This window comes from Trachurus trachurus, assembly GCF_905171665.1.
Source record: "Trachurus trachurus genome assembly, chromosome: 23".
Classification (NCBI taxonomy): Eukaryota; Metazoa; Chordata; class Actinopteri; order Carangiformes; family Carangidae; genus Trachurus; species Trachurus trachurus.
In genome coordinates, this window is record NC_139912.1 from 19,437,885 (window position 1) to 19,452,347 (window position 14,463).

At 40.0% G+C, this 14,463-nt stretch overlaps 1 protein-coding gene across 1 annotated transcript in view; it reads right to left on the reverse strand.

Annotated features, from left to right (window-relative positions):
- Positions 1 to 11,826, reverse strand: part of zdhhc17 (zDHHC palmitoyltransferase 17) — a gene marked incomplete at its 5' end in the record, with an annotated part of 36,619 nt that extends 24,793 nt beyond the window's left edge. Inside the window, 2 exons of the mRNA XM_083999289.1 lie at positions 1,662 to 1,765; positions 11,764 to 11,826. Coding sequence (XP_083855415.1) covers positions 1,662 to 1,765; positions 11,764 to 11,826 — 167 coding nt within the window. The remainder of the gene's footprint in view (positions 1 to 1,661; positions 1,766 to 11,763) is intronic.
- Between the last annotated feature and the right edge of the window lie 2,637 nt (positions 11,827 to 14,463).

Here is a 14,463-nt window from a genome sequence, read left to right on the forward strand (position 1 = left end):
AAATGTCACAACAGACAAAGCTGTTATTGTCTCATCAGACAAACTTTCCCACGTTTCTTCACTTCACACACACACAAACAATCTCCCACTATTCTGAGCTTGTGAATTACTTCTGGAGCACAGACTGAATCAGAAAACCACACTCATAAATAGTGGTGGTGACAGTTCCAGATTTAACACCGCTAATTATCGGCCAGAACACACTGATAAGTCTGATAATTACATTTTTTGCTGATTATAATTAGCCAACACTGACTTGATTTGGCTCATTTTCAGTCTGTTAACCCTTTAAGTTGATTTGAAACGATAATAAATGTTGATTTGTAAAGAGTCATAACTGTTCTTGTTTCTGCTGTGATTACAGTAGTGACGTTGGTTGTATTATTTTGTCAAGTCAGAGGCAGAGCAATAATGTTAAATTCATCTTTACTCATCTCTTAGCCTTTCTTAAGAATGTTTGATCTCCGGTTTATGTTTGTGAGAGCACTTTAAATGAAAAAGATTCAGATTTTCTTTCTCAGGTTTATGTATACAGTTGGTTAAAAATATAACATTTTAATTCAATAACATTTGATGGTGATATCCCCCTATGTGTATTCTGAATAGGACCTTTTTTTTATTGTGGCATGCATGGACAGATTTTTGAGAGACTTTTGTGGAATGGCATGCCTTGAGATAAAAATCCACTGTTTTTATGGTTTTTAGACACCGTTACAATAGTTTAGTTCAAGTTCACACTGTCAGTATAAATGCTTTCACAATTTCAAGCTTTGAAAAATGTTTGATCTCTGTTTTTGTGTATGTGATAGAATGTTAAATTAAAAGAAATTCAATTCTAATTTAAAATTTTTGAGTACTTTCTGCTCAAGTGTGTTTATATACTTGGTGAAAAGTCGCATGGTAGCTTCTTATTCTTATTTGTTCTGCATGGCATGAACCTTCTGTGCTTAATATGCAACAAACCCTCACTGTGATTGCAACAACAAACTACAAATACAACATGAAGAAAGTCAGTCAAGGACATGCATGCCAGCTTCCGCTCATCCCAGTATTAAGGTAAATATGGTCTTAAATGAAAATGTATTGGCTGTGTTGTTTCTTTTTTTGTGGGATGTCCAATTTATATGTAGAAATGCACATTTGCAAAGGTAACTTAGTATGTTGTCGCAAAAGTGGCTCTCCCCCTTGATTTTGCACTGCCAATGAGGCTCTTGTGAAAAAATTGTGAGGATCACTGCTCTAAGGTGTGTATATGAACTATTAAAAAATGTTACCAGTTATCAGGTTAGGTTGAAGCTTTGATTGTTGTTGTTCGCATACATATTTATTTATTTTGTTAACGCATTTGTATAGCTATGTTAATCATTTTCAATCACACATTGATACCACTGATAGTGAACACACCAAATGTGTATTTTCTTTATGGTTTTGTTCAGGTTATCAACCTGAACCAACGACATAAATAAATACAGAAAAGCAAAAAGAAAGAAGGAAAAGGATCTGAGCTGTCTGCTGCATCTTCTGTTGTTTCAGGGCCTTTTCAATTTTGAGCATATTGAGGCAATATTGGCATCAGTTATGAGAAGCAGGAAGTTATGGGTAAAAACAAAAACAAAGTTGTGCATCCCTCATCAGCAACAATCCACAGAGGATCCACTCACTGTGTAGCTTTGACGATGTCCCAGGTGCTGTAGTCGTCCACATGGTTCTTACGGCTGACGTTCTCACTGTAGCCGTGGTTGTAGTGACTCTGGGGTTTGATTTCCTGGGAGGAGGGATGACAAACACACATTAGGATCAGTCGGTTAAGGACTCACTGTGTCGGCAGATTGTCAGCAACGTGCTGTGCAAATGATGCGCTTTTAAATAACTTAAAAGCCTTGGAAATCCCACAGAGGTGATTTTGATGAATGCAGCTGATTAGAGCTCCTCAGGTCGAGGCTGAGTGGAACTAAGAAGCAGAACGTTGCATGATATCATAAAAGACTACACGCTAACATGAAAAGATGATAACAGTTTAGTTCTGCCTTTAATTGTGACAAAGCAAACACAAGAGTTCAAGTGCTGTCAGTCAAGCATGATGTGTGCATACAGACAAACCCACACAGTCCTGAGAGGAGGCTCAGTCACAAACACCTGTGTGGGTGTGGAGGGCTCTAACATGAACAGACCTTTTTTCTAACTTTTCAAACAGTGCAACTGTTACACCACAGTGATTAGTGGAACTCAACCCTCTTCTCTGTTGTTAGTTCCTTCTAGTCAAAATGTCTCTTAGCTGATCAATCTGGGAATAAAGAAAGAAAACAAAGATGTTCCGATGCTAGGGAGGATGTTAACAAGACAATAAATCTTGAAACAATGGAAAGGCTTCTTAAAGGAGACATATTCTGCACTTTTCCACAAATTAAAATAGTTCCCAGGTGTCTTAAAGACATGTCTGTGACATGCTTTGGTCAAAATCCCCCAAGGATCAAACATCACAGCTCTTTTCATCCTCTCTAAACAGCCCTGTTCAGAACGGCTGGTTTCAGTGCCTGTCCCTTTAAATGCAAATGAACCACTGCTTGCCCCGCCCCACCCCTTCTACCAGTACCAGGTAGGGGTGGGGTTATGCACATTTGAAAACGAATGAATCATTGTCAGACAACTGAGGAAACAGCTCGTAAAACCACATGGATTTCAACCTGAAAATTACAGATTTTGTTGTCAATTCTCACATTCTGGGGGTCAGAAGGCAAAACAAACACCCAAATATATGTTAAAGTGCCTTCAAAAAATGATATTTCCATAATATATCCACTTTAACAAGTCTGGAGTCATTGACCAGCAGGACAGTGAAAGGCAGCAGGATAGAGACAGAGTCAGGCCTGTTATATCCTGCTGCTGCTGCTGCTGCTGCTGCTGCTGCTGGAGATCTAATCTGCCACACAGATGTGGCGACTGTGCTGCTCGCATTCAATTAGGCTCCATAGTAACGCCACGGAAACCACAATTAGCCTCCGTCACCCAGAAACAAGGGCTGCATCTAGCAGACACAGAGCCCCCACACTCACTGACTTATGTAACTCTCACTCTTGACTGAAGGAGAAGTGACACTTGTTAACAGAGTTAAAGTCTGACTGCACTCAAAAACACATGTAGTTGAATTATTTCTTCTTCTGTTATTGCTTCATCTAGTTTGGCATCAAATTGCACTGTGATCATGAATCCTGTATCGACTTTAACAGCTCGTGTTTTGGTTTCCAGCAGGCCTTCCAGCCTCATGTGCATATAATGAGGTGTAATGAGTCAGCCTGTGGGCATGGGGGGGGGGGGGGGGGGGGGGGGGGGGGGCAGGCTCATGGGGAGCTGCAGTGTATCCTGAGCTCTGGGGCCACAGAGACTCTGAGCTGTACCATCTCTCCTCTGAGCCGGGCCTGGGCCTCCCTACAGCGCCGGGGGATCTGCTGAGACAGCATCTCTGCCACAGTCCCAGGAACAAGATGGAGAGCGTGCCGTGCATGGGGGGGGGAAACCCACACAGACAGGTTGTGTTTTAGATTCATACATGAATCATGAATTCCTGGACCTGTGAAATATTCCTGTTCAAAACTTATGTTTTGAATATTTCAAGTCTCAAACCTGCTTCATCTGGGATGTCAATGTTTAATATCTTGACAAGCACTGTGTGGAGTTTCACCCAACTTTGCAGGGTGGAAGACGACACAAACATGTTTACCTAACACAAACCCTGCAGTTGGAACAGGAAGTGAAAAATGATTTCTGAACCTATACGATACCAATCATTATTTTTACTTCAAAAACAGTGTGTGCCAGTATAAACACAAAGATATTAAAGTGTAAAACAAGGCGTGGTGACACTCCAGTATTTTTCCTTGGATCAAACTGGCATAGTTACATAGAAGATGAAAATGTGGGTGGAAACAGCTCCATGCATGATCATGCCAATGTCCTTCCATGTAGGCATTATTAATCCATGAAGAAGCAGCATCTTATTGTCTCTTCTAAATACTGATTGAGGAAAGAATGCATGTTTTCTTTCTAATTGATGAGACTTTGTATTCTTTACTACCACATCCAGTGACAAAAGGACTGAAATTCAGCCTGAGTCAGCATTCATGCCACCTCATTCACAATACCTCACCAGCTGTTTAATTGTCCAGGTGTGGTAATTATAACAAACATCATCAGTGTTGAAAAAAAAGAAGCTGTGAGCCAAAACACACAGCCCGGCCCGTGGTGTAGTGCATGCACACAGCGATTTCTGGCCGACACGCTGGCATGCAGAGAGCACTGCCCAACAAGAGCCAAGACAGCCTCTGGTTTTTTAACTCGTGGAGTTAATGCAAATCATCTACAGCTGAGTAAATCTGTCCGCGACAGTTAGTTCATCATGCCAGCTGGAGGAAACAGCAGCAGACTGGAGGTGTCCCATAGAGATCTGTTGGAAATAAAACCCACAGTGTCTCCTCTGGTTTGAACCAGTGTGTGACTCCTGCAGTTTCCTCAATAGAAAACAGCCAGTACAGTACTGCACAGTAGCAAGCAGTGCTCCAATTCCCTGTTGTTAACATGTATCTGACTGAAGCTTTGATTATTATACTATTATTAGACCCAGACCTGCTTTATAATAAAAAAAAAACCTTAATATAGAACCTAATGAGTCACTTGATTTATGATTGATTAAAATGATTTGTTATATATAAATTAGTATATGTGAATCACACTTTTAACTACAAAAAACAATGTACTCTTTAGCCTAAGCCTTGTAACACTGCTAAACTTGGATTAATGGTATTATTATAACATAACATATGGGTCAGAATCATTCTGAATATGCTCTTTGCAGTTTCCTTTGTGGTGAGTTACGTGGTCTCTTGAAATTCAATTTTCACAAGAAAAGAAGTCATGTGAAATTGCACAACAGAGATAGAGATGATGCAACCAAGTCTTCTTCCTGCCGATACCGATCATCTATGGGTGTGATCGGCCGATCTATGGTCAATACTGATCATTTCTGACTAGGGATGCACATGATTAACTGTTTAAAAAAATCATCCCTTAACTAAAGGATAATGTGTGATGTTAAATAATATATATATTTATAGCAATTACTTCATATCATCCAGTGCTGTTATAGTAATTAAATGCTTTTACTTTAACTTAAACAGAAAAAAGCTTTGATTCCTGAATCACACACACATCATCAACAGTATGGGAAAAGCTGCTGTGATATTCCAATCACAATACAAGGCAGAAACAAGAGTGTGAAAGCAACAGAGAGGGGTTTTTATTCTAAAGTGTAAATGAGACTGAAGGAGGAAAATGTGACAGGAGATGTGAAGGTGACCAGCTTGTATTTTCATTCCTACATATTCAAAAAGTGTCAGAGCTGATAGGAAGTGTCTGCACTTTTCACTGCCAAGTCCTGGTCATTTTACAAATCCATATGATTTGTTTCAACTTTCCTATTTGGACTAGTTTTAGCTGCCAGAGGAGAAAAAAAAGGGGGGGGAGTCATTCAATTATGGTTGCGACTGTACAGGGCTTTTTTTTTTCTTCCGCCTGATAGAATCTCAGAGCAAAAGTGGACAAAGGTGGAGCCTCTTCCTTCATCTGGATATTCAATCGGGGGAGAGTGAGGGGGAAAGCACTCGCGTAATTCGACAGGGAATCTGATTTGCGTCAGACGAGGGACAGAGGAGAGAGAGGGCTCTGCTCTGAACCCTCAGACTCCACGTTAGGTCACTCTGTCCATGTCAGCCTTCCACAGAGATGACCTCTGACCGCTGGCCAGTCAAGACAGCCCTGTGCCTTCTCTCTATCCCCCCTGCCAACTAAGAGGCTGATGATGGCATTTCTAACTAAAGTGATAATTGCAACCTCTTTACTATGTACCTGCGTACATAGGGCAGCCTGTCACAACTATTACATAATCGGCTGATCGCAGTTATTTGAGTTGACTGCAAACATTCTGCATAAAGGTTCATATGGTTTTCATTCATCTTTATAAAAACAGCTGGATGAAACTAACAGAAATGTCAGATTTCTATCACTATTTCCTCGTCATTTTCCACTGTTTGAGGTTTGACTGGTCCTCTTTGAATGACATCATTGCACCTCTTTAATGACACATGAGTGGAGCGCCACAAGCTACCTCAAGGTGCTTCATTTTTAATATTTGGATATATGGATAGTTTTGGATATTCTTTTTTTATAGTGTATTTTTGGGGCTTTTGCCTTTAATTGACAGTTTGTTGTTGAGAGAGACAGGAAATGGGGAGGCAGAGAGAGGGGGAATGACACGCAGCAAAGGGCCACCCGATGTGGGATTTGGCCCGGGGCCGGCTGAAGAGACGACTGGTAGCCTATGGGGCACCTGCTCAACCCACTGAGCTAAACAGTGCCCCAAATTTTGGATACATTCTGATGAGCATCTGTTGACATTAGCATCATGGATTTAGCCAATGAATGGCTCTTGTTCTTCTTAATAAGGTGTATGTGTATTATTTAACTATGTTTAGGTTTTATTTTTCTTTCCTTATTTAAATTGCTGCTGGTTTTTTTAGAGTTACTGTCTTGTCCTAAATGTGTCTCTTTTAATATGTGTCTAGCAAACAATATGACATAGGGAGAATGGCTTTTCTCTCCCATGTATAACAAGGTTTTCATTGAAGTGACAATAAAACTGAACTGAACTGAATTGAATTAATCATCAACTAGTGACGGCCCTTCCTGTGTACTGAAGAAAATACAGCTTGGGAAGCAGCAGTGATGACATTATTAAAGAGGAACTATGCAAGTCTGGTCGCTTTTCCTCTGTTTTGCTAACCTTCCTCTCGGCCATGTGCATTTGTTTACAATGAAGCCGGCGAAAAAACAATCCATGGAGCAGTGGATAACGTTATATAACATATATGATGTTACGACATGTGTAGTCTTAACTGTCATAAACAAAAGATCACGGGTTACGGAGCGCGTTTGTGTCGTGGTGCGCAGAAACGAGAGCTGGAACACCGGGGCGACGGCCAGGTAACACTGATGTTGCAAGGTTGGTTTTCAGCCATGAGCCAGGTGGAAGGCAGAGAGTCTCCGTTCTCACTCGTAACAAGTCACAAGTCATGTAGCTAACTATCACAATTTCTCTGGAGCTTTTTAATTAAGGTAAAAATATGGCATAGCCACGGGGAAAATCCTGCTTCCTCTTTAATTAGACATATTATCCATGTCATGGCTCCCATTGATTTGACCCTGACATCTCATCTTTTTAGTGAGGCAGTAGGCCTGGCTTTTGTCAATGGAGCTGGTCAGTGGGACATATGGCAACTGCTCCTCAGGGGGCCGGGGGTCACGTGCCACGAGCTAAAAATGTCGGACAGCAACAGCTCTGAAAACTGTGGAGCAATCAGCAGTGGGAGAAATGGCAGGAGGAACAGCACAATGAGGGCTGATGTTTAGATTTTAATTAAGAAATTATCAGAATTGATTTTCACTGTGTCTGCAGTGAAATAGTTCCGTTATTGTGTTCCTCCTCCTCGTGCCGGCTGTAGCCACAGCTCGCAATCAAATCCAGCCTGAAATTAGAGTCATTTAAAGAAGCTAATTCAATATTCAAGGCACAGTTTATATCTGTGGATCAGGAGGAAGCAGAGGGAAAACACTTGCTTGTACGGACATGATGGGAATGCTCCAGAGAAACAGGATGCACGTTTTCCACTTTGCACCACAAAGAAACTGATCATTTCCCTATTTGTGCCTTTTGTGCGACTGAAACTGGATGCTAAGGACAGTCATCTCTTACATTCCACAAAAGAGGAAACGCTTGCATTCAACACGCTGAACTGGTTCGAAGAAAAAAAATAATAATAATAATACATGGCTTTCCTGAATGTGCCACTCATGTTCTGATGCTCTAATTCAGGTGCCTCATGCGTTCAGCTTCACTCTGCTCTCACTACGATCTACCAGATGACCCAGATTCCAGGCAGCACCCCGCTGGAAGAGGGAGCAACTTTAAACCCGGCCTGTGTGGGCACACTGACAAAATAAACCTAATTTACGATGACGCCATTACAGTCGGACAATTTTCTTTAATATGACAAGTGGATGTGCAGCTGAAAGTTCATACCGCGGACGCTCTTATGCAACGATTTAAAGAGCCGGTGGCACCTCTGAATTCGTGGCAGATGGTTTACCTCTCGCATGAACTGGAGAAAAACAACAACAATGTTTGGATGCAGCACAAGCTTATCTTTTGTAAAGTGTCAACAAATTGTCATTTACTGCTTCTGCTTCTGATGCAAAGTTAACTTTATTATTATAGAGTACTCACTGCACAACAGGTCAATTGCGTAACACTTGCTCATCTCCACATTGGGGTATTTTTAACTTTTTTTTTTTTCATTTTGCCATTAATCACCGCTGCTGGGGCCCATGTGTGTATTAAAGGGGATATATTATGGAAATATCACTTTTTGAAGGCTCATATATTTGGGTGTTTGTCTTGCCTTCTGGCCCCCAAAATGTGAGAATTGACAAAGAAATCTGTAATGTGCAGACTCCCTAGATTGAAATCCACGTGGTTTTACGAGTTGTTCCCTCAGTTGTCTGGCAATGATGTAAATAGTTTTCGAATTTGAATAATACCACCCCTACCTGGTACCAGTAGAAGGGGCGGGGCGAGCAGTAGTTCATTTGCATTTAAAGGGACAGGCTCTGAAACCAGCTGTTCTGAACAGGGCTGTTTTGAACGGATGAAAAAAGAGCTTTGATGTTTGATTCTTGGAATATTTTGACCAAATCATGTCACAGACATGTCTTTAAGACACCTGGGAACTATTTTCATTTGTGGAAAAGGAGCATGATATGTCTCCTTTAAAGTTCAGCTGACAGCTTTCACTGGTACATCATCAGCCTCCGACATTGAATCATGTCTGCCACATCTATTCAGCCAGGTCGGTCTGAGGTCTCGGACTTCACCGTCAGGTCAAGCGGTGACGTCCAGATAAACAAAGCTAAGGAAAGCATCATCAATGACAATTTATTTCATCAAGGAAGAAGGAACTTCTGTTAATTTGGAGAATGCTGGAGAGCAGATTGTTTTCAGTGTGTCCAAAAAGAACAGTTCTTGGACAGTCGGCAAAGAGTAACAGCAAGCCGATGGTGTTAGTCGAGTGTTACTGCAGCACAGACAGGGAACATGTCATCTATCATACAAGAAGGCAAGATGAGAACGGAGAAAACCATTATTCTGTTTAAACACAGTGTAGAGGATCAACTGTTAAAGGATTTAATGAGAATTTTAATCAGAAAGGCGTAATGTAATAAACGTCTTTACAAACAAATAAATAAAGTCTTCCCAGAGGCTGTGACACTTATGATCTATTATTATAAGTCTGTCTGTGCAACTGTGTGTCTATTTCCTTCTTATTCTTTTAGTTTATTTTAATTATTTATCATTATTATTATTATTATTACTACAGGGTTTATTTTTGAATGTTGTCTGTATGCTGCTGGACCTGCTAATTTTTTTCCTTCATATTCTTAGCATGTTGAATGAAAATAAACTTAACTGACAACTGTGAAATAATTTGCATTTTATCTATTTGGGAGAGGCTCTTATCTGGAAGTGTGTGTTTTTAGATGCTATGTAAATTTTGACTCTAATCTAATCAATCAAGCCCGCCTTTAATAAACCCTACAGTGCAAAGGGCTCCGACACAGAATATGTGCATATAACAGGGATCTCCATTACATTATAAATATTCAGCTCATGTTTGACACAGTCATATGAATCTGCACAGTCATCAGCTTTGTTCCACACACCCACAACCACAGAATGGCACAGAGATCTATTACTTAAGCACTAAACACAATACATTGCAGTTCTCTCAACACCATCACTCTTTTGCTGATCTCAGTCGGGGTCAGTTTGCAGGTTAAATAAAAAAAAAAAACACCTGTGCATTAAGAATATTATAAAATCTGGTAACATTGGTCCACCACAGCTAAGTTAAGTCAAGCCTGCATTGAAACCTAGGGTGGGACTAGATGACATATGTTGACCGACTCAGATCAACTGTCAGTGTGGGTATCGGCCAGCTGTTTTGGATCCAAACCGATATCAGGTTTCACTGCAGCATCTGACGGAGAACAGGTCTCATGATCTCTAACAGAAACGAAGCTTAATCTCCAGTCATATGCAAAAGACTTGCAGAATAATCAGATGGGGGACTACTGTCTGCTTTTCTTCCTTTGGGCAGAACAAAACAAAAGCAGAATAGATTTGCATACTGTGTGTTTTTACAGGAGCAGCGAATGAGGTTGATCAGAATCAGAATCAGAATCAGAATATGTTATTGATCCCCAAGGGGGGACACGCTGACAACACAGGATGCAGCACCATTACCTTACCACTAATGTTTCATACTTACATTATGTGTGAGTGTGACCATCACATTCAGTGCCAGGCCAATATGTTGCCTAGATATTCAAGACCCTTATTAAATGCTTATTCTCATGTCAGCCTGTCTCTGCCTGGTAGGCTAGCTCATCTGTCAGGAACTAAACATGAATATTCATGAACTAAAAGACGTGAATCATTTGAACTACGCACTGCCAGGTTTAACAGTAGAAAGCAAGCCTGGGGGGAGATCAGCTCAGCTGACCTGTTGGCCACAAAGCAAAACAAGACAGCTGAGAAAACAGCAAGTCAACTGTCACTAAATAAACTGAGTTCATCAAACAGAGATTTTGATGATTAGATTATCTGGCCTATGTACTATAGGTTGAAGGCACTTATATATTGTATACATTTTATTTTAATTATGATAGGTGATTGGGGCCTAAATAGTCTGCAATAAAGAGTTGAAATTAAACATAAATAGCCTATGTTTTTGTATGAGAAGATAACAATGTTTGATTTAATATTTCAGCTGCAATATCAATATTGCTTCAATCTATTGATTAAATATGACAACAAGCATATTTAATGCTAATTTAAAACAACTAATATGTTTATAATCATTCAGATTATTGTAAATGGAAATATAAAAGATTTAAAATGACATTAGCTGACACAAACAACAAATCCTGGTTGACACAGTGACAGATAACGTTGCTGTCAATCGCAGCCAGGAGGACCTGTCCTGCTGTCGGTCTCATGCTAACACACCAACATGGTTTTCAAGTAAAAATAAATAAAGAACAATAATAAAGGAGGAGGAGGTTTAATCACACTAAGCATGGACTGATAATAACGGACTGGACATGACGGCTTCATGTGTGCTGGTTGCCCGTTTGACACAGTTTTCCATCACCGCAGCTAAAAGCAGCCAGCAGCAGCACAGCCAAAGATAAGCTACACAGCTAACATCGGATGACTGCAAGGATTAACCGTTAACGTTACTTTCCCCGTCTGCAGACTGAACCAACGCAGCTTACAACTAACGTGTACCGGCTGCACCACAACCACGGGCAGCAGCCCCACGGTTTATTATCGGTAACGTTAACACCAAACATCTGCCTGGCGTCTCCTGGTTCTGCAGCAGCAGCAGCAGCAGGAGGAGGAGGGGGGCTAGCGTTAGCACCTTTAGCATCGTTAGCTGCCTGCCACCCCCCACCGGTGCTTTTGCAGGGGGCATCGGAGTTTCCGAAAAATAAAAGGCACGGGGAAACGGCGCAGACGCCCGCGCGCGGACCGCCGTAATGCGTTTCGTGTGTGTTCATGAGTGCGCGCGAGGGCGTGAGGTCCGAGGAGCTTACCTCTGGATGGAGGATAGGGACGCAGCCAGCTTCTTTCTCATATTCCTCCATAGCGTCGGCCATCTTGGTGGTGATGTTCGCTGAGCATTGTGGGAAACAAGAGGCTGTGTAGGGGGGAAACAAACAGAGGAGGAGAAGAGAGAAGCTGTCAAAAACACACACACACACACACACACACACACACACACACACACACACACACACACACACACACACACACACACACACACACACACACACACACACACACACAGGAAGGACAGGCCTCATCACACAGAAGGTCACATAATCACATCATGTAGCCAGAACGGCCTCATACACAGCACAAGACAGATAACATCAAATAGCCTACATTACAATTTAATAGTATCATTATCATTATTGCAAATACTAGCCTACCCCTAATGTTTTACATTAGACCCTATGGAGGATTGAAGTGAGGTTAGATGTCACCATCAACACTATCCAATTATGTTACGTTAGAAACATTTACATCCACCATGCCTTATTTTCACCATCAGGTAGCCTATGTATTTTGCATATTTCATGTAGAGTGCTTGGGGGAGAGGAGAATATGGACAGCTGCAGGGAGGGCAATGAGGAAGTCCAATGTACAGTTTTGCCTCTGGGGTAGTTGGGTAATTTGACAACATCAGACTCAACCAGACCGGTTTTACAGTGCAGTGTTAATATGCCAGTATAAGTGTCACCTTACATCCTCTGTTTTTTTTTTTTTTAGATGCATTATGGTTTGAATTAATCAATAGCCTATGTCAGTTTTATTCTGCCTAATTGTGTTAACACGCAATTTTTGATTATGTTGCTACTTCATTTTTTACTGTGTAATTCAGTCAATTTACATTAATTTACATTCATTCAGTGGCCATGTGCTCTCATCATGAGTTCAAACACATGTTAGCCTAGCTTCATTCAGTTTTGAATGAATGAAGTTTCACTCAGTGTTTTACCAATCAATAATAATAATAATAATAATAATAATAATAATAATAATAATAAATAATAATTATGTTCCAGCTATACCTATAGACGACAGAATATACTTTTACTATTATTATATTTATTTAAAATGCATAACACATTGTATAATACACACACACATGCAGTGTGTTATTTCATGTGTGTAATATAGGATCTCTGTTGGTTTGGTTTTAAACAGCAGCTTTGCAAACTAATATTTGGAGGAAATTGTCATAAATCTCTCTACATAGGTCACAAAGTATTTATTGCTGTGTCATGTTACAGGCAACATTAATGATTGTGGAACAACAAAACCCTGCAAAGAGAATTTCACTGGTGACTTTATTCTTTATTCCACAGACTTACCTCTGCCCTGTGGAGCTTCTGTGTTAGAAGCTCCACAGGACAGAGGTATGTCCATGATTCACATTCTTTCAGTGGAAAAAAATCATGAACTATAATCCAATATATATTATATAAATCCAATATATATATATATATATATATATACCATATATTTTCCAGAACATAATATAATATAATTGCTAGTTTTGATTTTCAGTAGAATACAGTTTGCTATGTGAATATCTCCAGACAGACAGAGAGAGAGAGACAGAATATTGACTGGACAGTATCTGACATTTCATAAAGGCCCAAGGGGAGGCAGCAGCCACACTGCAGTTACCAGTATGTGCCTCTAGATGCTCTCAATATCCCATCGCACACATTTAATCACACATATAGAAATGTACCTATATCAACCACTAGATGTCTTCCTTTACCCAGACATGCACAGCCATCCTGTGGAGTTCATAAACCCACAGATTTTACAGTGTTTGCAATATAATCAGAGGTGTTCAGTCAATATCAACCAATATCATCTTTTTTATTCTCATTCAAAACACAACCTTTCCCCTAAATGTTCACACAGTTCTTACTGAACTGGTCTGGGGTTTAGCCCCAAAAGTAACATTTGACATACATGTAAGAATTCACAAATATTACTTTGGCAAAGATTTCTTTCTTTTTTTATTTTATTTATTATTATTATTATTTTTTTTTACAAAACACAGGCTTATACTTAGTAATATAAATGATACATTGCATGAAATAGTTTATTCAGATAGAGGGATAATAATGTCTACCTCTTATTAAGTGTAATCTATAGAATATATGAGTTAAATATATGTGTTGGGCTGGACAACCTATTATGTGAAATAAGGAGGGATGTGGCTGAGATGTCCTGTGTCCATCCAGGCGACTCAAACGATCACCGACCAGAAACAAGGGAGGAAGTCACTGTTGGTGCATCAAGTTACCTCATCATAAACCAGAGACAGGCTAAGGAACGTGTGACCTTCAAAATAAATTCAGGACCACGACACTGACGCCAAAGAGAAAATGACTTCTGCTGAAACTATTTGTACTATGACAAATTGCAATAACAGTATACAACAATTTATGTATTCACATTGAACTAATATCTAATGGAATTATTAATATAAAAACATACATCAAACAATCAGAAAAAAAATGAGTGTGTGTGTTGTTTAGGTACTGACATGAAAGAATATAAAACAGAATTCAAAAACAACAAAATAGATATAATAAAAAGAGTAAGAAGAACATGTTGGATAACACAGTTCATCATTGTGACACTGAAAAATCAAATTGTATTCTCTGAAGACACAAAATAAAACGTGCAAAATATTGTTGCATTTC